Source organism: Cricetulus griseus, chromosome 2 (genome assembly GCF_003668045.3).
Source record: "Cricetulus griseus strain 17A/GY chromosome 2, alternate assembly CriGri-PICRH-1.0, whole genome shotgun sequence".
Taxonomy (NCBI): domain Eukaryota; kingdom Metazoa; phylum Chordata; class Mammalia; order Rodentia; family Cricetidae; genus Cricetulus; species Cricetulus griseus.
The window spans coordinates 439,404,027-439,432,008 of NC_048595.1; the positions used below are offsets into that span (position 1 = coordinate 439,404,027).

The 27,982-nt window shown below is 44.8% G+C and overlaps 1 protein-coding gene and 2 non-coding genes across 4 annotated transcripts in view; all 3 read left to right on the forward strand.

Moving 5' to 3' along the window:
• Atg16l1 (autophagy related 16 like 1) overlaps positions 1-25,157 on the forward strand; it is a 35,345-nt gene extending 10,188 nt beyond the window's left edge. The window contains exons 5-18 of one of the 2 annotated variants that reach the window (XM_027397479.2): positions 447-698; positions 3,197-3,262; positions 5,397-5,483; positions 6,024-6,080; positions 6,971-7,073; positions 10,065-10,170; positions 11,807-11,877; positions 13,767-13,838; positions 18,774-18,894; positions 19,178-19,283; positions 21,815-21,964; positions 22,064-22,111; positions 23,154-23,255; positions 23,927-25,157. In XM_027397479.2, the coding sequence (XP_027253280.1) occupies positions 447-698; positions 3,197-3,262; positions 5,397-5,483; positions 6,024-6,080; positions 6,971-7,073; positions 10,065-10,170; positions 11,807-11,877; positions 13,767-13,838; positions 18,774-18,894; positions 19,178-19,283; positions 21,815-21,964; positions 22,064-22,111; positions 23,154-23,255; positions 23,927-24,020 (1,435 nt within the window). In that variant the 3' untranslated portion in view covers positions 24,021-25,157. The remainder of the gene's footprint in view (positions 1-446; positions 699-3,196; positions 3,263-5,396; positions 5,484-6,023; positions 6,081-6,970; positions 7,074-10,064; positions 10,171-11,806; positions 11,878-13,766; positions 13,839-18,773; positions 18,895-19,177; positions 19,284-21,814; positions 21,965-22,063; positions 22,112-23,153; positions 23,256-23,926) is intronic. The other variant, XM_027397480.2, reaches the window with a different exon arrangement.
• On the forward strand, positions 8,359-8,628 carry LOC113831047. The gene has a single exon (XR_003481743.1).
• On the forward strand, positions 17,430-17,691 carry LOC113831046. The gene has a single exon (XR_003481742.1).
• Positions 25,158-27,982: the final 2,825 nt, after the last annotated feature.

A 27,982-nucleotide genomic window follows, 5' to 3' on the forward strand; every position in this document is an offset into this window, starting at 1 on the left:
GTCACTGGTGTCTTCCACTAGAGGTGGGGCCACAGTATCCAAGCATGTGTCTGTTAGGATGGTGGAAGGTACATTTGTGAGCAGAAAGATAGTAACTAGCAAGAATTCTGGCAGATGGGAAACAGACTTAGACCTTGTGTCTTAGAGTTGTGGAGAGGTCCTTACAAGGCCTTTTGCCACTTGGGAAGTGCCTAGAGCTTCCCCTTCTCTGAGGTCCTGTTTTCCTGAAAGCTACAGTTACTAGCCATTTGTGGTTAGTAGGAGCTTCATCCTAGGTATTTGCTAAAAGAACTATTCTGCACACCAAGGAGCTGAATAGGCCAGGTATGGTGGCCAGTGTTCCTGCTGCTGCTTGCTCAAGCCCATCTAGATGGTACTTGGGCAGGTGCTCTGTCTGTGGTACAGGGCTCAGATGAGGGAAAGCTCCTCTCAAATTGTACTTTCAGAATTGCAGAGTGTTTACAGACCATCTCTAACCTGGAGACGGAGTGCCTGGACCTGCGCACCAAACTGCAGGACCTGGAGCTAGCCAACCAGACTCTGAAGGATGAGTATGATGCCCTGCAGATTACTTTTACTGCTCTAGAGGAGAAACTAAGGAAAACTACTGAGGAGAACCAAGAGCTGGTCACCAGGTGGATGGCTGAGAAGGCCCAGGAAGCCAATCGTCTCAATGCCGAAAACGAGAAGGACTCCAGGTGGGATGCTTAGCTTCAGTTAGTGTTGTTTGAGCTTAGTGGAGCAGAGCCTGGTTCTTTGCAAAGAAAAACATGCCTGGCAGTTGTTGATGTGGTGATGATGGGGAGATGTGAACCAGAGAGAAAACATGGTCCAGATTAGAAGAGAAATAAGCATTTGCGGGGGGGGGGGGGGGGGGGGGGATGGGATATGAGGGATATGATGCACTGTTTGGAACACTGTTCAAATGGTGCATCCTTGTTGCATGTCTCCGTGCTATCTCCCAATTTCATGAAGCTATTCAGACATATACAAAAATTCTGATTCTGCTAGTATGTAAGAAAACTGTAGTTTAATCTCGGGAATATAAAAGTGAGATTCCTAAACCAAATTTAGTGCTGATATTTTTTAATACAGTGAAGTCTGGGTAGGATTTCTGCCAGGAATTAAAAGTGGGTCACTGGGGTGCCAGTGGTAGCACTTTGAATAAGGAATTTTATAACCATCCAGTAAATGCTGTCCCACTAAGTCACCCTGATTAAGCCCCATAAATCCAGAACAACAACAACAGCAAAGCTTTTGAAAAGAACACCTGTCTGACCAGTATCCTGTATTTTGGTAGGGAAGCCTCCCATCCTTTATTTTAGGAACTTGCATCTGTGTGACAATACATGAAGGAATTTAGAACACACATGAGTGCACACATAGGTGTTGATGGTGTATTTATGGTCAAGGTCACTATTACCACACATAATCCCATTCAGACAATAAGACTACACTTTAAAACATCTGTCTGGAAAAATCTCTATCTGTAACTCAGTCTAAAAAGAATTTTAGTTCATCTGCAGTGGTGTTAGAAATGAGTCCTAAGGACTAATAGTGCACACCCTGCCATGTTTCGCGCTCTCATTAGTGGAAAAGTAAAGTTTAAAGGTCAAGTTAGAAAACAATGAGTGCTGATCATTTTATGAAGAGTTCCTAAATAGAAATATTAGAGAACTTTGCAGTCAGAAAATCAAATATAATAAATAAGGAATGATGGTAAAATGTTAGACTTCTTAATATCAGAGAACAGTAAATCAAGAAATGTTGGTTTCTTTCAGTGCTCTGTGTGTTCTTGTGTATGTGCCCACACAGGTAGGGAAGGGAAAGCCTGTACCACAGAGCACATGTGGGAGCTGGAGGGCACCTTTGTAGAATGAGTTCTCCCCTTATGTGGATCCCAGGAAATCAGACTCAGATCATCAGACTTTCACATCAATCACTTTTATCCCCTGGACCAGAAATGCTCTTTCCAAATGAAGTATTCTTAATGCAGTCATTAGGAAAGATGGGTATGACAAGCAGCGGTGGCAATGGTCAATAAAGATGACAGAAAAGTTTGTTAGGCTGGTATGTTCTGGAAGCACAGGGCACCATCAGTAGGAGGACTGCTTTAGACCAGCAGGAATCTGACAACTTTCCCCAGTTGTTGGACCTTATCCCAGAGAAGTAAGAAAACTTGTTGACAAATTGTTGGTCAGGGTGGCATGTTATTCATAGTGAAAAAAATTCCGTTCTTAAATTAAGTTGTGGCAGCCGGGCAGTGGTGGCGCACGCCTTTAATCCCAGCACTCGGGAGGCAGATGCAGGCGGATCTCTGAGTTCGAGACCAGCCTGGTCTCCGAGAGCTAGTTCCAGGATAGCCTCCAAAGCCACAGGGAAACCCTGCCTTGAAAAACAAAAACAAACAAACAAATAAATAAATAAAGTTGTGGCATAAGCGCACAGACAGTGGATTTTATTTTACTTTTTTGGTTTTTTGAGACAGGGTTTCTTTGTGTAGCTTTGTAGATCGGGCTGGCCTAGAACTCACAGAGACCTGCCTGCCTCTGCCTCCTGAGTTTCTTCTTATTTTTGTTGCTTTCTTAGTAGATAGTTTACTACAGGAAGCAAAGTCATAACCATAACTAGCTTTGGGGTCATGATGTACCTTTGTGTGAGGGAGAGTACACTTGCCACAGGTGACTCCCACAAGAGATCTGACGAAGGTCGTCAGGCTTGGTGGCACATACCTTTTCACTGGCCCTGGAACCTTTTTATAGTGGGTATCTCATCAGTATTTGGGTGCCTTTGGTCATACTAGCTGTTATTTGATATGCCTTAAGCATTCTTTGTGTGCTGAGGGGCAGGAGGCACACTCAAGGAGGCTGTTAGGTGTTCTGCTCTGTGACTGTGCCTTATTCCTTTGAAATAGACTTGCTCACTGAACCTGAAGTTAGGCTGGCACTGAGCACAGGCCCCAGTGATCCTCCTGTCTACACTCCCACTGGGGTTATAGGCATGCAGCCATGCTGGGCCTTTAATGTAGGTGGTAGGATCTGAACTCTGGTTCTCATGCCTGTGGCAGTGAACACTCTTAGCCACTGAGCCATCTTCCCAGTCCTGCACTGAATATTCAAATATTCTTTCAGAACTAAGTTTGTTGAGAGTGAAATTTTTACATGTTGGTTTGATCGTTTTTTGTTTTTGCAAACAGGAGGCGCCAGGCACGGCTGCAGAAGGAACTTGCAGAAGCAGCAAAGGAACCTCTGCCTGTTGAGCAGTAAGTACAGAGAAGTCAGTTATGCTCTGAATGCTTTGCTTCATTTCTTTAAACGTTTAAAGGGCATTTTATTACAAGGTACTGGGGATTGGAGCGCCAGCTCTAGCCCAAAGTTAAAAAATTAGAAGCAGAAAGTAAGAACACATTATTCTGCCACCACTGTAACAGTAGGATGTGTACAACCACTTCTGTTACTTTTACGCTGATGGCATCTCATTGCACTTAGAAATAATGTACTGAAAAATGGCCTTTGTCCATGTTTCAGATCGGTTACTTGGAATGAAATTTTGAAAGTAATATTGTGTTGACTTAAGAGTTTCAGATGTATCACCAAATTACTTTCCAAGAAGTTTTTCTTGTTGACAGCGATCAGCTGATTCTGACTAACTCCTTACTGGTTCCTGTAGACAATTGGATCACCGGCCTTCCTCTCACTAGACCTGTTGTCATGTAATCTGGGCTGTGGTTTCAGTCTCTTGCTGTCTTGGTCTTTGACCTTTGTGGAAGCTTTTCCAATTTTTGAGACATAAGTGAGGTCAGAGATCTCTTTGCAAAAAGAACTGAACTCAAACCAGCTCCCCCCAGGTCCACCTACTAATGAAGGTGAAGAACCTGGTATTGGAAGTCCTGTGTTAAGTGGTGGGTATTTCAGTGACAGTCCTCTGTGCTCTGGGATAAGTTAGCTTCAGAATTATGACTTGCTCTTACTTTAATGTGTACTGACTCCTGGAGCTGAGAGAGGCTCAGCAGTTTAAAGCACTGGCTGCTCTTGCAGAGGACCTGGTTCAGTTCCCAGCACCCGCATAGTGGCTCACAGCCTTCTGTATCTGCAGTTCCAGGGGATCCAGTGCCCTCCGACCTCCCCAGTACCCAGCATGATACATACATACATGCAGGCCAAACACTCAGGAATGAGTACATTTTTAAGTGGAGAGGAGTTGTTTAAACTCAAGCCCATATGTTTTCCCTTAGAGGAAAGGAGAATTCTCAGGCTAAGCCTTGGCTCTAGGAGAGAATATGAATGCTTGTGTCTCCTGACCTAATGTATTTTTTCAAACCCGAAAAGTAAATAAGTAGGTGGCCTAAAAGAGATTTCGTTCCTTTAAAAAGAAAAAAAAAAAGAATTATCACGTGTCTGCCTCCTATTTACCAGCGTAACCAGGTGACATGATTAAGAAGGATCCAGCATCCTGCCCAGGATCCCGCATGGAGGGCTTGTGCTGAAATGCAAACCTTGGAGAGCTTGCTGTAGAGGTTTTCCCAGCCTGTCTACTCCTCAGGAATGTAACAGTCTGGTCAGAGAAATGTACATTTCCGGATGTGGAGGAAAGACCTGGCATTTTCTGGGTGTGGGCTTATGTACACTGCCAGACACTTAAGAACCGGGAGACTTCGTCACAGCATCACTGTAGGTTCAGTTCATATTACTCCTCTTGTTGTCTTTCCCCTGTGACTCTCTTAAACATAGATCTGGGAAGATCAGGCATAGCCTTGTTCTCTTTATCGTCTCTATACCCCAGCCAAGAGTATGTATGAGACAGTCACATGTGACCCCAGAGTAAACAAGGGAAAGTAAATTTACTTAGTAATGGTTTGACTTGGTTGGTGTAACAGGTTCTTAAGTGTATATGCTCATAATCTAGCTAATCATAGGAAGAAAAAAATCTTGCTTTCAAATTCTTCAGAATCCAAATAGTAGTGATAAACACTTAATTTTTTTAAGGTTTTTTTTTTTTTCTCCATGAAGATCGTTAAGACCAAAATAATTACTTGCCTTCCCCACTATCAGGAAAGAGTTGACCTGTAAGAGTCAGAAAGAAAAAAATACCAGAGGTGCCTGGCATAAACAACAAAAGAGTGTGTTCTGAAACCAGAACCAGGGGAAGTGTGCAGACTCTCCAGCCATTAGAAGCACATGCGTTTAAGTTTTGCTTTTGGAAAATTATTTTTGGTTGGCATTACTGGTTTTGGATAGGTAAAATGGTTTGCTTCTCAAACATGATGTAGTTCCCCTTTCTCCTTCACCATCACTTTGCAGCCGCGTTTTAAAGAGTCCATCTCTAGAACGTGGTACTGGCTTTGCAGAGAGAGCTGCTGTTCAGGACAACACAGATTCACTTTCATTTCTTTCCAGGGATGATGACATTGAAGTCATTGTGGATGAGACTTCAGATCACACTGAAGAGACCTCTCCTGTGCGAGCTGTCAGCAGAGCAGCTACGTGAGTGGACCTGCTGGGTGGGAAAAGGCGATCTGCAACATCAATGTGACTGCCCGTGTGTGGGCATGACGGGGGACCTAGTCAGATGCACCTATAGTCCCCAAGCCTCTTCCACCCCACACAGAGGAGAGTGGGAGGGATGTAGCCACCTGAAAGATGGGTTAACTGTTAAATTTATTTATTTATTATGCACCATGAGCATTCATTGTAGTGTTTTGTTTTTGTTTTTTTAATTTGTTAATGTAGGGCTGAAAGAATGGATAAAAATTTGTTATTAATACCCTGAAGTTCTTGGTGAGATAGACAGAGCCCTTGTCAGGGAATATCTTAGGGAGCCTTGTTTCTTTTTAGGTTGTAGGCTGGGTTTTCCCTTCTGCCTTCTTACTATTTCCTGATGGTTCAAATGCTGTGTTGGTTGACTTTGTCTTGGCTGGGGTTTGGGAATGGAAACTGTATTCCCAGGTACTTGTTTTTAGGGGCTGTTTTGATTTGGGGGCAAAATGTTTCTAAGGTTTAAACCTATCCTCCCCTCCTCTTTAGTAAGCGACTCTCGCAGCCTGCTGGAGGCCTTCTGGATTCTATCACTAATATCTTTGGGTAGGTTAGAAGACCTTCACCTTTCCTTTTAAAAATGTGTGAATATACCTAAGCATATGTATGTGATGTATTATTTTTAATGTACAGCAGAATTTCAGCAGTGCTAAGAACATGGATGCCTTAATTCAGCTTGTCATTTAGCTTCTTTCTCTTTTCTGCAACTTCCTTTCTCTTTATCTTGCTGTGAGCTGATCTATGGCCTTTCCCTTTAGTCTGTCCGAATCTCCCCTTTTGGGACACCATTCTTCTTCTGATGCTGCCAGGTGAAAATATTACCCTCTCTCAGCCCAGCATGTGAGTGTGGGTTATTGATAATTGTGCTGATCACACTGTGCTGCCCGCAATCATCGATGTCTACACGCTAACCAGGGCGCTTTGCATGCTCCTAGAATGCTGGAGCCCTTGAGCTAGGCAATGAGGTTGAGCTCTGTGCAGTCACCATGCTCTTGACGCTCTTCCTCTTGGCATGCATCTGACTCTGCCTTGACCACGATGCAATGATGAAAGCTGAGGCTCATTCCGCTAGGCATGGAAGTCAGCTCAAAATAGTGCTTCAGAGTGCCAGAGGTTTGCCTCTAAGCTGGCTAGTGTGTTAGGGTGAGAACAATTCTCCGTAGTTTACTGACAGGGCAAACAACTTTTGTTCAGGATTGAGTCAATGCTGGATTTTGGAGCCCATGAATTAGCAAACAGAAAAGTAAGGTGTGTGCTAACTCCCGTCATTTGAGTGAGATGGTATGAATTCTGAACTTTGGAGGGTCTAAAAAGACAACAGCTATTAACATAGGCACACTGTTCAAGCAAGGTTGTTCTTGAGGCCTGTCTAGCAGTTTGGTGGACACTAATCCTGAACTGTCCTGTATAATGTCTGCCTTTGTGTTGTTCCTTAGGAGACGCTCTGTCTCTTCCATCCCAGTCCCTCAGGACAATGTGGACACTCATCCTGCTTCCGGTAAAGATGTGAGAGTCCCAACCACTGCCTTGTGTGTCTTCGTAAGTATGCTCTTTACCCAGACCCCTCTGAGCTGGGAGAGTAGCAGGATCTGGAACTAAAGGGTCCTTTGGGCCAGCATCTAGGCTTTCCATTGTTGACCTATTTAGACCTGCTGGCTTTGTGACCTATGGGGAATTAAGGTATGTTGTGCTTAACTTCAGCACACAGAATTTGCTAAAGCTATCCTTTGTACACTGGGGCTGGCTGAGAGGATTGGTGGCTTGAGCAATGGGGCAAGAGAAAACTAGGGATGGTGAGAAGCCAGTGTATTTAGTGCAGTTGTTTTTACCAGTTAACTGCCGCTTAAGGTGAAATTCCTGATGGAGGCTTGTGTCTTTTAGAGGCACTAGAGAGATGGCTCAGGTTAGAAAGTGGGGAGCTATGCTGGGCGGTGGTGGCGCTCGCCTTTAATCTCAGTACTTGGGAGGCAGAGGCAGGCGGATCTCTAAGTTCAAGGCAAGCCTGGTCTACAGAGCTAGTGCCAGGGCAGGCTCCAAAGCTACACAGAGAACCCTGTCTCCAAAAAAAAAAAAAAAAAAAAAAGTGGGGAGCTAGGTAGAAGACTCTGTGGTTAAGAAAACTAGCTACCCTTCCAGGGGACCTGAGTTTGAATTCTAGCACCCACATAGCAGCTTACAACTGTCTGTAACCTAAGCTCCAGGGGATCCAATGTTTTCTTCTGGCCCCCACATCACCAGGCATACATATGGTGCACAAACATTCATGCAGACAAAACACCCATGCATACACACAAAATGAAAAAATAATAAAGTCCACCAGGGCAGGGCAAACCAGCCACTAAGAGCCTGTTATTGTAAGCAGGCTACAGCACTGGACAGAAACAGCAGTACTTTGGATTCTATGTTGGGGTTCTGGCAGTAACAGTTAGCCTTAGTCCCAGCTCGGGCATACAGCAGAAATTGGCCTAGCCTGAGGAAATGTGGTCTGCCTTGCTCAAGCCATTCAGAACAGTGGGGACACAGAGGCATTGTGACTTGTAGTACCCTGGAGTCGGTTAGGTGGTTTTGGGAGATTGAGAGGGACGTGTGGTTCTAGCAGCCTGTAAGTTAGTGCTGTGGAGATGGGATGGCCCCTGGGCGGTGGGGCTTCAGTTTAGGACACTCAGAAGAGCTTCGCTGGTAGTCAGGCGTTGCCATTCAGCGAGCTGACTGAGCCTCAGGGTCGAGGAGGAGACCTGCTTTGGAGGAGGAGTTGGACAGGGCAGTGGCAGGACCACACCCACCCCACTCCTGTGATTCCATATTGGGCTGAGTTCCTTACCGAGGTCAATGATGATTGGTAAAAGGTCTGATCACACTAAATGTCACAGCTCCTTCCTTGCCCTCGGCTCCCAGCAGCCCACTTTTTTCCTAGCACATTGAAGTCGTGTGTGGGAGCGTGGGGCAGCTGACAATGTAGGATTCGGTCAGTGTGTGTTCCCGAGAAGGAATGGGTCACAGCTGGCTGCTGTCCAACAGAACCCATTATACAGGAGTCTTGATGAGTGGCAGGTGGATGTGACAGTGCATGATCTCAAGTTTTCAATCTGAGCCCTCGGGAACAAAGGGAACTGCATGAGGTGAGAAGTCCAGTCACCTACTGGACTCCCACCATTGGACACGAGGGAACATGGACAGTCACAGCACCAAAGTGCTGCTAATGTCCCAGTCAGTTAGGGAGATGCTAGCTCATTAACTTTGTGTAAGTAGTTCTGTGTCCACTGTCATGTTCAGGGAGAACACCGCAACACTGCCTCTTATTTCTTCCTCTTTTATGTGGATGTTTTTCCTGTTCTTCTTTAAACATGAATGCTCATCTGTATTAATCTTGGAAATTGCCCTCTGAAAAGGCCAGGTACAGTAAGTGGCACACAGTTTTAATCCCAGCACTCAAGAAGCAGAGGCAGGTGGGTCTCAGAATTAAGGGTCAGCCTAATCCAGAAAGGAATTTGCCTATGAAGAACTTATAATTCTTCCAAAATAGATCTTTTTTTAATCATTTATTCATTTTTCAAGCACAGTTTGAGTCCTAAAAATATTTCTGGTAAAAAAAAAAAAACTATACTGAAGTTATAGGAAGTTAAATACTTGATGAACACCACACAGTTAATACATACTAGTACCATGTTTCTAGAGCAATTAACACAGGCTCACAGTATTGGGATTGACCAAGAAAACTTTTCTTGGGGCTGCATTGATGGCTTAATGGGTGAGAACACTTGCTGCAATCTGTGAGAACCTGTGTTCATGTCCATAGAATCCATTTGAAAAGCTGAATGGCTTTGTGCCTGTAACCCCAGTACCGAGGGGTGGAGAATGGAAAATTGCAGGGTCTTGCTGATTGCCAGCCTAGCTTCTAGTTGAGTAAGAAGTCTTGTCTCAGGGTACTAAGGTAGACTGACAGACCTCCACACACATGAGCACACAACACACACATTCAGTTTTCTGTTTTAAGCTAGTAAAATTAAATCAAATTATGATTCTTAGGAATAAAATTAATGCAAAGGCAAAGTTTAGGGAATATACATTAATTTTGAGTACTTTTTTGTGGGTATACATCATCGTATTTCCTGTCTGGCCTTGAACTACTGGCAGTCTGTCTGCCTTCTGGGAGCTGGGATTACAGGTGTGTGTCACTATGCCTGGGTGATTTTGAACACTTTTTGTTTAAGTGACTACAAACCAAACATGGTAGCGAACTCCTGTAACCCTTACTTAGCTCAGGAGTTTAAGGCAAGAGTTTTACAACTGTAATTTGGGTTTGCCTGGACTACACAGTGAAATAGTACAATTCAAATGAATGGATTCACGCCACTGCAGCTCTAGGAATAAAATGAAACTAGAATCTTCGGAGACTTTGGGCACAGAGTGTCCGCAGTTCCTAGTTGGATAGAGTTCTATTTGAGACTGAGTGTGTGGCCTAGGAGTGTGTATTTATCGTAGGCCCCTGGGTGATGATAACTGGGCTTGAAACAAGGTCCTGTCTTGCAGGATGCACATGATGGGGAAGTCAACGCAGTGCAGTTCAGTCCAGGCTCCCGGTTACTGGCCACCGGAGGCATGGACCGGAGGGTTAAACTTTGGGAAGTATTCGGAGGTAAGAGCCCATTATGTTCTTACCAGGAACCTCTGGTGACATCTGAGTGACTTTTTGCTGTGTTTTAAATTACTTTTTTTTTTTTGAGACAGGGTTTCTCTGTATTGTTTTGGAGCCTGTCTTGGAACTTGCTCGGTAGACCTGGCTGGCCTCGAACTCACAGAGATCCGCCTGTCTTCTGCCTCCCGAGTGCTGGGATTAAAGGCGTGCGCCACCAATGCCCGCCCCTTAAATTACATTTTAATTTGTCTAATGTATGAGCAGTAGAGTCAAGTCAGGACTGAGAGCACATGACTTAAAATTAATTCTCATTGTTTTTGAGACGTCACTGTATTTGCAGGCTAGCCTGGAACCCATGGTTCTCCTGCTACGTCTTCTCTGGGACTGAGGTCAAAATCCCTTGCTCTTAACAATGAAGACCTCTAGGCTCTACAGTGGAGATAAAGACTTTGCTTTGATGTGTGTTTGAGCCAGAGCAGCTTGTGGAACCTTTTGATTGTTGGGAAGCATTGTGCCGTCTTCCCTGATTTGTGGTTAGCAGGAAAGTGACTCAGATAAACCCCTAGTCTGCTGAAGCCATGAGAATGTGCTGTTTTACTCAGAGACTTATGTTGGGACAGATAGAATGACTGAAGTTGTTCGAAGATAAAGCTCAACCATAAGGAAATAAATCTTGGCAGAGGTGCTTTATAAAGATTATGTAGAGCTGTAGGTGTAGCTCAGTTGTAGAGCACTTGCCTAGCTACTAACTAAATAGCAGCATAGTTCTGTTGTCTGTGGTCAGTAAAACACCTGAGGAGATCAGATGGGTGGAAGGTGAGGGAGGATTATGCCCAGAAAGGAGGTATTCATAGTTGGTTGTCTTAATTGATAGAATTATAGAGTCCAACAGTTTTTCAGACCATAATGAAATGAAGATTCCCAAAACAAGAATTATGAAAATGTGGTGGTCGATTTCACTGAGAACTAATGCAAAGTCTTGCATGTGCCCCAGATGACAACTTGGAAACACACATGTGACATTGCTGAATCTCCACTGTTTCTGGACTCAGATTGCATCAGAATGCCCTGTTTTCTGTTTATCTTGTCTGATTCTGCAGAGCTACAGGAAAACTGTTCAGTGTCATGATTGACTTGCCTGTGTTCCACTGCCCCTTTTAAATGCACTTATTTGTTAGGATAAATCTTTCCGCCAAAAGTTCTGCCCGCCTCGTGGATGGACAAAATAATACACAGACTTATATATATATTAGATACAATGCTGCTTGGCCAATGACTAGGATTTCTCATCTGTTAGCTCAGTCTTAATTATCATGAATATATATATATTTCATAAGATTTATAGAGGATGCCTTCTGCTGGTGCCCTCTTTTGCCAGTGGCTCACATGGCGCCACTGGAGGAGGCGCCAAGGGCAAAAGGGACACTTCCTGTTTCTCCTTGTTTAAATAGTCTCCTTGCTATGTTACTTCCTGCCTGGATCACCGTTTCTCTTCATTTCCCAGAATCCTCTTTGACTCCTAGTCCTGTCTAACTTGCTGTCTCATTGGACAAACAGGACTTTATTCAACAATCAATAAGATAAACATACACAGAAGTACTTTCCCCATTAACTTTGAGTTTTTTATTTCATGCAGATAAATGTGAATTCAAGAGTTCCCTGGCTGGCAGTAATGCAGGAATTACAAGCATTGAATTTGATAGTGCTGTAAGTAACTAATACCTATGGTTTTAGGTTGTTTGTATTTTGAGATAGGGTCTCTACATAGCTCTGACTGTCCTAGAACTCATTATTTAGACCGGCTGCCCTCTGCCTCCCAACTGTGACCACCAGCTTAGCCAGTTTTAGAAATTTTTTAAAAATAATTTGAGGTATCTGATTCTTGAAATTAAAAACAAAAACAACAGAGTCAGGAAGGTCTTTGTGAGTTTGAGGACAGCCTGGTCTACAGAGCTAGTTCCAGGACAGCCAAAGATACACAGAGAAACCTCCCCAAAGAAACCAGAACCATAAGACTTCCTATTCTCTGCAATATGAATCCAGTTCACACTGAGGAGGGTTAGAAGTAGACCAGAGGCTGACTCTTACCACTTTGACTGTTCCAAAGCCTGATTGGTTTGTTTAGATGCATGCTCCTAAGGTCAGGGTGGTGTCTTCTCGCCGGGAATTTACCTTTCAAAGAGCCACGCCAGCAAGTTGGCTCAGTAGGTAAAAAGCACTTGCTGCCAAGCCTCACAGTTTATTTAGATCCCTGAGACCCCTGTGGTGAAAATAGAGAATTGACTCCTGAAAGTTTTCCGCACACACACACACACTTTTTTGTTTGTTTTTGGTTTTGTTTTTTGAGACAGATTTTCTCTGTGTAGCCCTGGATGTTCGAAACTCACTCTGTAGACCATGTTGGCTACAGACTCACAGAGATCCACCTGCCTCTGCCTCCTGAGTGCTGGGATTAAAGGCGTGTGCTACCACTGCCCAGCTTAAATTTTTAAGAGAATGGTCAGAAAGCATTGAATTGATGGTCATGATATTAAGGTAGTAAAACTCTGGGGTGGCTTAGGGAGCAAAGTAAGCCATTTGAGGCAGACCTTGAGGTCATATGCAAAGGGTAGGTTTGAAGGTAGAGGAAGCAGAGAGAGGAGCTGTAGCAAGACTGGTCCCGTAGCTGGTGAATAATGGTAGCATTCCTATTGCTCAAGAGCACTAACTGAAATGATGGAACCTTTTCTTTATCTTTTTGATTTTTCCAGTCAAGGTTTCTCTATGTAGCCGTGGCTGCCCTAGAACTCACTCTGTAGATCAGGCTGACCTAAAATCAAACTCAGAAATCTGTCTGCCTTCCGAGTGCTGGGATTAAAGGCATGCACCACCACTACCCAGCTGAGAACGTTATCTTAAAGGAAGGGCATTGACTAGGTGTCTTTATGCCTCAAGCAGTAGTGCCTGGATATTGGGGGGAAATAAGGAAGTAAGAATAGTTAGTTAAGTGTGGGTCAGAATATATATGATGTCCAAATTTTTAAATAACCTTAAATCCACTGAGAGTCTTGAGGTATCTTGGCAGTTTTGGGGATCAAACCCAGATACTTGGACATGCTATACAATTGCCTTATCACTGAGCTACATCTTGGCTCCTGGGAGATTTTGAAAAACAGATTGATACTAGAGAGGCAGGTCTGAAATGCCCACAAAAGCCTAGTGGGGCTGAAGCAGTGGACTCCAGAGGAAGGGGAGAACTACTGTGGAAGGTGGGCAGCCTCAAGGAAGGGTAGGAGATGAGTTAGGAGGCCTTAGTAATATAAGGAAGTTCACTTACTGTTAAGGACATTGGTGAAGGGAATAGTGAGTGGGCGGGGCTGAGCTCTGCTTTGAGCCTGAGATGTCTACTGCACTCATGTCAGGTCAAGTGAATCTGGGGAACAGGACTTGGTTTCAAAGACTAGGTGGGGGTAGTTGCCAGCACATTGGCAGTATAGGTTGTGTCTAGCTTAGCGGTGTAGTTGAATGCATCTGAATTCCTTCTTGGACCTGCTAACTGGGAAATTTGTACTATGTGAACTGAATTTTGCTAAAAGTTTTTCTTTTTATTGTTGTAGGGAGCTTACCTCTTAGCAGCTTCAAATGATTTTGCAAGCAGAATCTGGACTGTGGATGATTACCGATTAAGGGTAAGACCCAGTTTGAGAAAGCCAGCATAATCTTCTAATTGCACATGTCAATCAATGTGTGAAATACACACAAAAAAATGGCAGATATTTATAAATATATACAAATATATAAGTCTGTGTGTATATATATTTGTTTTGTTTTTGTTTTTCGAGATAAGGTTTCTGTGTGTAGCCCAGGCTATCTTGGAACTCACTCTGTAGACCAGATTGCCCTGAACTCAGAGATCCACCTGCCTCTGCCTCCTTAATGCTGGGATTAAAAATGTGCGCCACTACTGCACAGCATGGAAATTATACTTAACTCATGCTTTATTGTGAGAAAATGTGTCCGAGGTCTTGTTTCAGCATATTTGCTACCAGACCCTCATGTTACCATGATCGTCTCAGGACTCTTGTGTTCTTAAGAACCAGGTATATTTCATAATCTGTTTTACTTAACTTGTCATATTGTGACACCAGCATGTGAATTGGGACAGGATTTCTCTCTGTAGTCCTGACTGTCCTTGAAATAGCTTTGTAGACCACACTGGCCTTGAACTCAGAGATCCGCTTGCCTCTGCCTCCTGAGTGCTGGGATTAAAGGTGTGCACCACCATACTTGACTTACGAATTATGGTTTGTAAGAGTCCTAAACCCTAAGAGTTACCTCATAGTTCGGAGTTAGGATGACAGAAATATGTGGATGTACTTAAACAGATGATGAAGCTGGGATATAGGAGATAGGTGCAGAAGAGGGGAAAGTGGTGACATCAGCTCTGGAGGAAATGTGCATTTGAGCCCAATTTGATATCCAGACAACGATCAGAACTTGGTGCTTCTGAGAGTTAGGTAACTAATGGGAAAACATTTTCACATCATCTTAGTGAAAGGTTGCACAGAAGGCATTTGGCTTTGGTGGGGCATTTCAAGTTTGATACAGGTTGCTTTTGTGTTGGCCCACACATAGAGTGACATGATGTTATAATGAATATTTGAGCACTACGGCGGGTGCCAGTTACATTAGAGTTGTTTTGTTGGTCTGATTGATGCTAACGGGATGAAGTTAGAGGATCATTCAGAAGCAAATTCATTTACCACTTTAGCTTTTCATTTTCCTGGAAGAACTGTGTAGACAGTACCTTGAGGGTAATAATTCATGGTTCTCAGTTGAAAGAGAAATCATATCTGATCATGTAAAACATGAGCCAGAAAGATGGCAGATGCGTACTATGAGTGGTGAAGAGTCAGCCTTGTGTTTTCTGAAGGGAGGACTGCAGCAAGGGGCTGCTGCAGCTTATATCTGTGCAGACACTCCACACACATCTTCAGTTGATGCTCCGCAGCTTTGCGTTCTATATGTGGGGAGGGGCCCAGCTGGTGCTGCTAAATGTACAAGGAGCCACCCTGTGTCAGCTGTCATTTGTGAAAGTGTTCATCTTTTTATTCTTGGCTGTGTGCATGCACATGAACACAGGTGGCTATGGAGCCTAGAGGTATCACAGGAAGTTGTGAGCCACCAATGCACAAGGGCATGCACACTTCCACACTGTTATTGTTTTGTTTAAAAAGAAGAAAAGAGAAATGCTGAGACATAAGACATTGACTATAAGTTTATTATAAGGCCCGGCAGAATGGGGAGACTAAGAAGAGGAACAGGGGTAAATGGCTGACCGCCATGGCCGGTCGCCATAGAGAGACAGAGCCGGGGAAACAGAGAGAGGGGAACAGAGGAACAGAGAAACAGAGAGCGTAAAGGGGCAGGGACTTATCTTTTAAAGGGGTCCTCTGCACCTGCGTGCAGACTTAGTTCCCATGGAAACTTGGGCTGACCAGGGTTCTGCCTGAGTGGATTCCACCAGGTAACAGGGGCAGGCCAGCATAATGCCTGAACCTTTCACACACACCTTTTTTATTTTTTGAATTGGACTTTTCCTGCATAACCTTGACTGGCATGGCCTCTGCTTTGCACCAATATCCCCGCCTCTTCCTCCTCGGTGTTATGATACGCCACTATGCCCAGCTCTGTTCATCTTTTATTGGGTATTTAAGATTGAGTGAATACTTCTAGGAGTTAGTTTGCTTAAAGAAAAAGCATTCCTTTGTGTTGGACGCAGTGTTGTGCTATGACTGATGTATTTCTTTTTAATTATGTGGGAACTCAGCTGAGGGGAGTAGATAAGCCAGGTTCAGATAAAGAATGAGAGGTCATAGAGTTAAGTAATAAGGCTAGATGCTACACTAAGATGTAACGGTGCTGACCAACTATGGAAGAGGGACCTGTGGATTTCTTCATACTGGGCCTCAGGAGGAAAAAAGAGGAGGCATTTGAGGGAATATGAAATAGGGGGTGGTTGGTAAAGAAAAATTATAGATAGGTGGGGATCACTCTCCTGAAGTATGGATGAGGCAACTGGAGAAGTAGGCATAGAAGATGGAGCTCAGAGTCGGAATTGTTTCCAGCTCTGTGAACTGAAGCACTGAGACCTAGCCACGGGAGGCAGAGACAGGAATGTCTTAAATATCTGTGTTTAAGGGCAGCTTGATCTACATGGGGAGTTTCAGGATAGCCAGGACTAAATGGAGAAGACCCTGCAAGGAAGGGAGGAAAGGAGGGATTCATTTGCATCCAGGACTAAATGGAGAAGATCCTGGAAGCATGAAAGGAAGGAAGGAAGGAAAGAAGGAAGGAAAGAAGGAAGGAAAGAAGGAAGGAAAGAAGGAAGGAAGGAAGAGATTCGTAGAAGAAAACTTAAATGAGTAGGTTCTTTCTACCATGTGGATCCTGCCCTAAGCCATCTTACTGGACCAGAGCATTCTTTTCTTAATTAGAAACAAAACATTAATGACACTTTTGAACTTTGGGGGGCAGGGAGGCATACTTATAAAAAAATGATTCTAGTCAGGAGTGGTTGTACATACTTTTAATTAAATCTGGTCAACATTGTGAACGCTAGGACAGCCAAGGTTACATGGTGAGACCCTGTCTTTAATTTAAAAAAAAAAAAAAAAAGGCAGGGCAGTAGTGGTGCACAACCTTTAATCCCAGCACTCAGGAGGCAGAGGCAGGTGGATCTCTGAGTTCGAGGTCAACCTGGTCTATAAGAGCTAGTTCCAGGACAGCCTCCAGAGCCACAGAGAAATCCTGTCTTGAACTGCCCCCTCCCCCCAAAAAATACCCCTGGGAAGCCAGAGATTGCTCGGCAAATATAGTGCTTACCATACAAGCCTGATTATTTGAGTTTGATCATTAAGACCTTGTAAAGGAAGGAGAGAACTGTCTCCACTTGGTGTATACACACACATGATAAATAATATAATACATAAAAATCAAAGGGCTAAAGAGATGCCTTGGCAGTCGAATGTTCTTGCAAAGATTAGAGTTTCATTCACAACTACTTGTAGCATCAGGGATCCAGTGCCCCAATCACCTGGAAAGTGCAGTGGTGTGCACAAAGAAAAGTAACCCTCTAAAAATAAGTACAAATAAAAAGCATGTTGGCACATGCTTTTAATCCCAGCGCTCAAAAGGCAGCCTTATTTACATAGTGAGATCTTGTCTCAAAAAAAAAAAACAAAATAAAAACAAAAACAGACAAAACTACTTTGAAAAGAGGTCAATGATGAATAGTAAAAGGTCTGACTTCCAGGGTCACCTACCAGCATCCTACATCCCCAGCTGCGTGCTCTTTCCATCTTACTGTAGTAGTGCTATCATGGCAAACACAATAGCTGACATGCAGTGATGTCTCCATTCTGTGTTCTCTGACAAGCCCAGAGAAGACATGAGTTGGCATCCAACAGCTTAGTCTCTAAGGGATTTGATTGTTGGGAGTGCTGGTATCCCTTGGCTATGATCTGACTTTAAGCTGAGACCTCTTATTTTAAATGCCCCATAGTTTCTAATTGTGTATGTGGAATTCTGATGTTTCTTTTTGTAAATGATGTCTGCAGTGGACCTGCCTGTTCGCCCTCTAAGTATAGAACTGACTTTCAGTGGCACTGATAATTTGAGCCAGACTTGGTGGTACGCCTATTAATCCCAGCCCTAGACAAGTGGGAGCCGAGAAGTTTTTTAAGCACCCTCCATTTGCTTTCTGTTTCCCCTGTTTTTTGAATTGCAAGTTAGTGAAGTTTTGTACTGTGGTTTGTGTTTATCTTTAGTAGGAGATCCCCACCTCCTCCAGGGCTGGGGTCTAGAACCTCATATGTGCTACACAAGTGCTTTACCACTGAGCTATATCTCCAAGTCTTACTGTGTTGCCCAGGCTGATTTTGAGTTTACAGATTCCAGGAATTCAAGTATTGGGATTATGTATGCAACACCATGCCTGCCTTTATCTTTGTGGTCTTGATCCCTGTGTTACTCAGCCTTGTGTCACTATTGTGAGAGACCTAAGTAAGATAGAACAAAACTCCTGACGTCAGCATGTTGAGCTCAGGTTCAGAAGTTTAGGCCATGGTTGCTTGGACTTGGGTACATTGTGTGTCTGAGGAACCTGTTTGCCTCCTGAGAGTCAAAGATCAAAGCAGGAAGTCCCCAGGGGCCCCAGTCTTTTGGGGGAGCATGAGCTCAATGTGTAATTTTCCCACTGGGCCACATTCTATAGAGACCAAGCCTCAGCACATCAGTTCTTGGGGTCATTCAAGATCAAACCAAAACAGTACCTCTTTTCTAGGCAGCACCAGAAGTAGTTTCCGGAACCTTCTGAAAGCTACTTCTCAGGTCAGAAATATGGCTGACTGGTTGAAGGTACTTCAGATGAAATATGCAGTGTCTTTGATTGAGGCTGAGTAGGTGAAGCTGTTCTCCATATGCTGTATTTCTTTCCCCTTTTCTTCTGGTTTCTTTGAGGATGAGTGATTGGATTTCAGGGCCTTTTGAGACTGGCTCTGGCTCTTCTCTGGGAGGGCCATGTACCATCCCAAAGCTCACCCTTGCTGTGTCCTCTCTCCTAGCACACACTCACAGGCCACAGTGGGAAAGTGCTCTCTGCCAAGTTCCTGCTGGACAACGCTCGGATAGTCTCAGGAAGTCACGACCGGACCCTCAAGCTCTGGGATCTACGCAGCAAAGTCTGTGAGGAAATTAAGTCTCTCTCTCTACCTCCCCACCTCTCTCTGTGTTTGTATAGATATTAGCCGTGAGGTAGTGTGCCCACATCAGAGCTTACATTTTGTGTAGTCCATCTGAACCTCGGGTTTATTTCAGTCTGGGGGACACGGAGGTAGTGAGGGTCATTTCTGCTTGGTCTCATTTCAGTTCGTAATTTCTGGGACTCGGTGGTCAAGAGTGTAGCCATGTTATATACATATATAGCCACATGGTTGCCTTTGATTGATGATATTTGGTTTTCTTTCAGGCATAAAGACAGTGTTTGCAGGATCCAGCTGCAATGACATTGTTTGCACCGAGCAATGTGTAATGAGTGGACATTTTGACAAGAAAATTCGTTTCTGGGATATACGGTATGACACCTAAGAGCTTGGTGGGAAGGCTGATGAGTACGTATAAAGAGCTGTGAGCATGCTTGTGTAGAGCTGTGTTCTCCAGCTCCAGGACTGACTTCTGGGTCTAGCCATCATTTATTATACAGGTACTATATACCAGATGCTCGCCAGCTGTGAGATAAGCAAGATGAGAAGGTACTCCTTCTTCTACCTTTAGGTAGATGAAGATGAAACAGGGAAGACAAAACACAAGGCAGTACACATTTTGCAGTAATGGAGACAGGTCTTTTTCTGTGGTGATGGGTATGGGAATTAATCTGGAGAAGCAAATAAACTTTATAGGCAGAGCCATTGAAAGACATGCCCAGGGGCTGGAGAGATGGCTCAGTGGTTAAGAGCACTGCCTGTTCTTCCAGAGGACCTGAGTTCAATTCCCAGCAACCACATGGTGGCTCACAGCCATATATAATTAGATCTGGTTCCCTCTCCTGGCCTGCAGGCATACATACAGGCAGGAACACTATATATATAAAATAAATCTTTAAAAAATAAAATTATCCCTTGGTGGCGCACACCTTTAATCCCAGCACTCAGGAGGCAGAGGCAAACGGATCTCTGTGAGTTCGAGGCCAGCCTGGTCTCCAGAGCGAGTGCCAGGATAGGCTCCAAAGCTACACAGAGAAACCCTATCTCGAAAAAAAAAAAAAAAAAAAAAAAGGAAGACATGCCCAACTAGGGTGTAACTGACATGAAGCAAGCATATGCCAATGAGATGGTAGGTTGAGTAATGAATCAGATGTCCACTGGCTTTATAAACCACTTTGGATGTCTTGATGTTTGAGTTGTGGGTGGTAATGGAAGAAAGTAATAAGTCTGACTCTAGAAGTCTGCTCAGTGATTTTTGTTCATCTTCAGAGAGCAGGTTAGGGCACTTTGAAAGCCAGGTGTTGATGAGGACCTGAATTCATAGCAGAAGGGCATGGACAGGGACATGCTAGGAGGTTCCTATTGCTGGGCAAGGTTAGGAGGGGACATCTGTCAGGACACTGGACCAAAAGAGGTCTAGTGAAATGAAGCCCTGAGCTGCTTGCTGAGGAAGATGGAGGTGGCTGGTAATTGGATTGAAATAGAGAGGCCACAGAGGCTCATGAGTGTGGAGAGAGGGGTAAAATTTTATGGCTCTGGATGGACTTTGAAATGCAGAGTACCCATAAGGACACTGTGAATCCTGTGACTCCCTAGACCCTACTTCAAGCTATGTTTTGTTTTGTTTTGTTTTTTGGCTCAAACACACTTTTAATCAATCATATCTGATATTTAAATAATGAAGCAGGAAGTTTGTATATTATTGGTGCTAATAAAAAACCTTAGAGATTTTCCAGTGAGTATTTCAATGGATAAAGTGTCTGAGGATGTGACCAAAACCCTTCTAAGAGAAACAGAAGTCTCTTCTAGTGAAAATTAAGAAAAAAATAACGCCCTTTAAAAAATTAATTGTTAAGGATGTTGAACACTTTCTTATGTGCCTTTCAGCCATTTTAGATTCCTCTATTGAGAGTTCTCTGTGTAGCTTTGGAGCCTATCCTGGCACTTGCTCTGGAGACCAGGCTGGCCTCGAACTCACAGAGATCCACCTGCCTCTGCCTCTGCCTCCCGAGTGCTGGGATTAAAGGTGTGCGCCACCAATGCCCGGCTCAAGCTATGTTTTTTAATTCCTCCCAAAACCAATTTGACTGAATGTTACAAGTCTCCAAGCTAATCCCTTAATTTGACAATAAAATGGCCCACATACCAAAGAATTGGAGTAGGATCTAGGGCTGTATATATAACAAGACAAAATTCCTGCTCGGTTAAGACATTAAGTTCATTGGAAACCTTCAGCAAAACCTTTCCAAGTGTCCCCCTTGGGCCTTGTCTGCTAGTTGTCTGTTAGCTGACTTCTTTGGGGTGAGTATGGAAGAGAATTGGGGAAGCAGCAGCAGAGGGCGTACAAAAGTGACAGCTGTGCCCAGCGGTCATCCAGTCCCATGTCTGAAGCAGTCATAACGAAGCTACCTGAGCATGACGGCCTGTGGGCTCCCAGACGTACCAAAGCAGCTTCTTATGTGAAAGCTAAAAGTAACATGGAAATTGTACTGATCCATGGCTTGGGGGCAGATCGTCGGTAGGACACATGCTTATCATGCATGTGAGGCCTTGGATCCAGTCCACAAAACAAAATAAGAAAAAGCTGCAATTACCCAGTTCATTCTTGTTTATCAGGAGCTCTGGTTGGTAATTGCCCTGTTATTCTAAAAACAGGCAAGGAAATTTCTAACCAGTTTCACAGTTCTAGTACTCAACATTCTTGTAGACTCTTTTTGTTTGTTTGTTTGTTTGTTTGTTGGGAAAGTTTGTGAGCAGTAGTGAATCTAAGGACATTCCTACTGCCCTTGAAGACTGTTGGATCTAGCTGGGTGGCAGTGTTTTTTGCTCAGTGATATATATACATCCTAGTCTAGTTGGATGTGGCCCACTTGCCTTAGGTCTCAGGCTTCTGTCTCTCTTAGGTCAGAGTGTGTGGTCCGAGAGATGGAACTGTTGGGAAAGATCACTGCTCTGGACTTAAACCCCGAGAGAACTGAGCTCCTGAGCTGCTCTCGTGATGACCTGCTGAAAGTCATTGACCTCCGGACAAATGCCATCAAGCAGACATTCAGGTACTGGGCCCTGGGCCTGGCCTGGCCTGGCCTGGCCTGCTTCTGCCTGCTGGGTGAGTGCACTCTGGGCACTAGCTAACCTGTCTGCTGTTGTTTCAGTGCACCTGGGTTCAAATGTGGCTCTGACTGGACCCGAGTTGTCTTCAGGTTAGTAGCCGTGTCCTATCCCCTGCTTGGTTTATCTCAGAGGTTAAACCTGGACATTTTCTTTTAAGGGAACTAAATGCCTCTCACAGCTTGTGGGAGTGAGTCTGAGGGTCATCTGCTGGTCCTGCTGGAATCCTCTTTTTTTCTTCTTCTTTTTTAATGGTTTTCCTTTTGTTTTGTGAGCATGGGCATGGTTGGCTGAAGATTATTGTTTCAGAGGGAGCTACCGCATTCCCCTTTCACACCCCCCACCACCATCACTTCCCAGGCTTGGCATAATTTCAGAGACTACTGGAGAGGGATAGAATGAAACAGTCTGTTTGTGGTAACACTCTAAGGTGATCCAGTGTCCCTCTCCTCGTTGTGCCTTCTGTGTAGCATACTCTTCTCAAGAGTATTCTAGGTTGGCTGTCATAATAGGGAAAGGTGTCTGCTGCGGGAGGGGGGGAGGACATGAGCTCTGCACACATCCAAAGACCAGGGGACATCTGGTGTCCTCCTCCACCACTCCATCCTATTCTCTTAAGACAGCCTTTTCACTGGACCTACAACTAGGCTGACAGCCTGCAAGCCCCAGAAATCCTGTCTCATCGGTGCTGGGGTTATAGGTACAAATGTGCACACACACATTTTTTAACATGGGTTTTGGAGATTCAAACGTGGATCCTCAAGTTGCAGCAAATGCTCCCGACACCTTAGGCCACCTCCCCAGCTTATTATATCTTAGCATTTCAGGGTTTCCCCTGCCTACTCTCACTAAACCATTCAACAAGTTTGTTCATGGGTAGAAACCTTAAGTTGTGCAGAGGTTGGCTTTGGACTCCCCAGTGTGTTGCTTGAGTCTGGTAGGAAGGTGGGTAGGGGTGGGGAACCTCAAGATGCAAAATGGCACTGTTCTTCGGCAGCCAGGTGGCTGAAAGAACAAAGTGAACACATGTGGCTGCCAGGCTCAGAACCAGCACATGGCCTGCATCTGTGATCACAGGAGTGGTCGTGTGAGGTCAAAGCTCTGTAGCTTTTGCTGTCTTACTGTCTTCTCTAGCCCTGATGGCAGTTACGTGGCAGCAGGCTCAGCCGAGGGTTCTCTTTATGTCTGGAGTGTGCTCACAGGGAAAGTGGAGAAGGTTCTTTCCAAACAGCACAGGTAAGATGAACCCCATCAGTGGGCATTTACTCAGGCCTGTGATTTCATCCCAAGGGGCTTCTTGAGGGCGGTCCCGTTCTCATTTGCAGGGCTGATTAACCAGGGTTAGTGGGGCCAGGCTTCACCACTCAACAGCATAGCGGCCCTCCGTGACTGAGATGCATGCAGCAGGTAGAATCATTGATCAGTGGCCACTGGGGAAAGGGTCAGAGCAGCTCTTCACTTCATCCTTCTCTCCTACTCTGTCCTCCCTTTCTTCCTTGACTCTAATGTTTGTCAGTGATTCCACAGGGTCTAAGCTCTGATTTCTACATGCCTTTCTTACCTTCCACCAGAGAAGTAGCTCTTGGGTTACTTGTTACTTGTGCCCAGAGTTTCTTGTTACTGTGTGCCCAGAGCTGCATGCCATCTAGAACATAGGCCCTGGCTTCCGTGGGTCAGTGACCTCTGCTGATGACGTTGTGGGTTATGCAGCTTTGCACTGTGTTGTCTCTGCTTCCCTCAGAGCTGTTCTCAGGGTGAGCCAGATAAGGAAGGCCTGGTTGCTAAAGGAGACAAGCATCTTCTATCCACTCCAGTGCTGCCTGCTGGAATAGTGCAGCCTTCTTAGCATAAGCCCCTGCTGTGGGTGGGTGTGTCTGACTGAAATCTCTTCTGATTGATCTTTAAAGCTCCTCCATAAATGCGGTGGCGTGGGCCCCCTCGGGCATGCATGTTGTCAGTGTCGACAAAGGAAGCAAAGCTGTGTTGTGGACACAACCTTGATGCATCCCCTCAGGAGCAGCATGGGACCCCCACAGCCCTGTCTTGGAGGGTGATGTGTCCTCCCAGAGAAGAGCTGGAGCCATGTGGTGCCGTGGCTTTCCTGAGAACTTTGACTTAAGGTCTCTGAGATCTAGAAGAAGCAACACTGAATCATATTGACTCTGCAAGTGCCTAGCAGAGGTTTGGATTCTTGTCTGCATTTGAGTGGGAAACACTACTAACTGACCTTCCATACCTCATGGGGAGCACAGGGTCCCTGCTGGCTCTCCCCACTGGACACAGTGCCAAGGACAACCCCACACACTGGGTATTGGGTCTCCTGTGGCTTTCTTGTCTTTCCAAAGTCTGTTTTGGCCTGATGCACACTCCCTTTCTGGGGTCATTTACCCAAGGGAGTCACTGTAGGCATTGGGTCAGTGGAAACCAAATGCAGGGCCTGTCCTCATGTGACAAAGGATGGGTGGAGCTGGTTTCAGGGCTGGGGGTTTGGACTGGTCTCGTTGCTGAAACCTGCATCTGCAGCTGGCCTTCAGAACTGGCTCCCTTCCTGCCAGCATTTCCCCATAGCTTTGTGTGTGTGTGTGAGTGGCGGGGAGTGCTCGGAAAGGGCTTGTGCCAACCTTTCCCTGTTGGGTAGATTAACAGCCTCACCACAGCACAGCATCTGGCTGAGTGCTTACCTGGGCATTCTTGCCGAAGCCTGGAGTGGTGTGTTCAGCCACTGTGCCTACAGTGACCTTAGGGTTCTGTCCAAGAAGCCTATCTAGGAACTGGTTATGAGGAAGGCTGGGAAAGCATTGTCTATTCTGCTCACCTGTGCACATGGTCTGAACTCTGTGTCTGGGTGGCTGAAGCACTATGTGTTTGTCACATTTACTTTGCACTTTATTTTTTGCCGCCACACTGGTTCTCTGGACAGTAGGGACACAAGCGCTAGAGTTAGGGAAGAGGGTCAACGGTTTTTCCTCTGACATCTTCCTCTGCTTGCAACTCACCTGTTGGTTTGCTGCCAGAGAGCTTGTGTTGATGGGAGTTGAAATTCGCTGGCCAGGGCACATCTTTTATTTATTTAATTATGTGTCCCAACAGAACTTGATTGTAAATAATAATAAAAAAATGTGTTATATACTTTTCAAACTCCTTGCATTGTGGTGTTTTTGTTGATGTTGTCTTTTATGTCCTTAAGAGGGAAAGGAACTGATTTTTTGATACTTAGTCCTTTTGGAGATAAGGTCTTGCTTTGTGTATGGTCTGGACCAGCTTTAAACTCTGAGATCCTCTTGCTTCCCAGTGGATGGGGTAACAAGGTTACACAGCCTTGCTCAGCAGGTATTTGTATTTTCAGATAACAGTGTTTTCCTGGTCATTTTCAGCATGTCACTTATTCCTGTAAATTATTACTCCCTGTAAACACCAGCACTCCAGCTTTGTGTCCTATGCAAGTCTGAACACTAGGAAGTGTCACAAATTACACACACACACACACACACACACACACACACACACACACACACACACACCTGGGTGTTGCTATAGACTGATATCCTGCCTCCACCCGAAGAGGTGTGAGCTGGGGGCACAGAAACTGTGCTTGGCTGTTCACCAGTCTTGGGAAACTCAGCTAGACATCAGCTACCCATATAAGGGATAGGGAGTATCAGGTGAGTATCACAGTTACTTCAGGTCACCCTGTTTTTGAACTTGAAGGAGAACTGCTCTTGACTTAGTTCATCCCCCTCCCAAATATTTTTGATCGTTTTGTTTTCTTTTCTTTTGTTGAGATAGAATTTCTCTGTGTAGTTCTGGAGCCTGTCCTGGAACTTGCTCTGTCCATCAGGCTGACCTCACAGAGACTCACCTGCCTCAGCCTCCCAGGTGCATGCACCACTACCACCACACTGCCAGCATCTTTGGTCTTTTTTAACTGCCAGCACTAGAGTGCGCATCTTGTTCACCCCGTGGCTGCTCCTTTCTCTGCCTGCAGGTGGAGTCCTTGCATCACTGGGTTTCTAGTCTAGTCTTTGCATAGTGTGGTTTTGTTTTCAGGAGTTTCTCATATGGAACCTCCAGAGAGAGCAGACTTACTTCCTCCTAGTAGTCTAATCTGTTCGGTCTATATAATGTTGCTTGTATGAAACTAAGGATGTTTTTAGTTAACAGCTTTGTATTCACTAGGTCATTTCCCAACGCAGTCTTGTAAGTCAGGTTAAAGGCTTGATTCCTAAAGTGTACTCTGGGTATACTTTTACCCCCGCCCCCCTAGGGCCTCATATTTCTATTTCTCATAGAAATCCTCCTACCTCTGGAGTGCTGGAATTAAAGGGGTGCACCACCATTTCTGACCTTGTACACTGCTTTATATCATATATCCTAGACACTGAGGAACTTGGAATTTTGTGGACATTGCAGTAAATGTATGGAAGAGAGGGCAGGTGCAGCCCAGTTCCTGAGGATAGTTTGGCTGGGAAACAAGATTGCATGATTCAAGGCATGCAAAGCAGCCGCCATGTGTTTTAATGTCTGTGTGACTAGCATGAGGTTTACATTCTAGCCTGTGGAATACATTAAGAGGTGAGTAGCAGTGACATGCTAGATTGTATTACTTCTGCTTTCTCTAACCACCGTTTAGAGAAAGTATCCCAAGTGGTAATAAAATGAGTTTTTAGTTCTCAAATTTAGTCATCTGAACTTTATTTTAAGAATGGGAGGAAATTTCAAAGCTGACTTATATATAACCAGCTTCATGACCTCAGATGGGCACGTTTACATTAATACTGCCTGCCTCTCTAGGTCCATATGGGGGGGGGAGCATGCAAAATGAGTCAGCTATGATGTCATCCGTATCCTATTTCAATAAATGTCATCCATCAACTTAAATGTCAGATGAAATGAAGGATCCCCAGATTGAGTGGGTTCCTATAGAAGTGCCGGGATATGTGTGCCAGCAGGAGATCACACTGATCTGTTGGCTACCTCACTTCAGCAGACTGCTGCTCTGATCTCACGGAGTATTTTAAAGTGAACAATTTTGTGATACTTTGTAGATTTATAATGTATAGTCATGGCTGGGCATTGGTGGTACACACCTTTAATCACAGCACTCAGGAGGCAGAGGCAAGCAGATCCCTGTGAGTTTGAGGCCAGCCTGGTCTCCAGAGCGATTGGCAGGATAGGCTCCAAAAGCTACACAGAGAAACCCTGTCTCAGGGAAAAAAAAGAAAAAAAAAAAAATGTATAGTCACCAGCTCCTAACACTAACCAAAGAAGGCACTGGTTGTCTTTCAAGTTAAGATCTCTAAGTAGCAAATCAATTCAAAGAAAAGTGGACACTTTGCTCTTGGGTGGAGACCACTACAGAAAACCACAACCAGCCAAAATGCAGAGTTGTGGACCCAGTTCCAGTGCATACCTAAAGCTCGGAATGTTGCTGAAGAGGGGCAGAAAGGTTGTAAGAACCAGAGGCGTTTGCTGTGAGACTGTTTCCTAGTAACATCAGAAGCTATGCCCATAAACCCTCACCAGTGTCACCACCCAGATGTGAGGGTCCAAGGAGGACACCAACTAACATCAAACAACAGGGGGAAGTTCATGAGGCCTCAGCCCTACGAAGCTTCAGGCAGCTGAGTAAAGCTAGGAGTGGAAGAGGGGATCCTCCCAGGGAAAAGCACACCAATTGGTGGCCCAGTGCCAAACGGTCAGCTGGGAAAATGTATAAGTAACATTCGGCACAAGTTTGCACAAATGTCAAGTTCACAGATCCATGAGTGGGGGAGGACACTGAGTTCTTTAGAAGTGGTTTCACTGGGCTGGAGAGATGGCTCAGAAGTTAAGAGCACCAACTGTTCTTCCAAAGGTCCTGAGTTCAATTCCCAGCAATCACATAGTGACTCACAACCATCCGTTATGAGATCTGGTGCCCTCTTCTGGTGTGCAGATATACATGGAAGCAGAATGTTGTATAC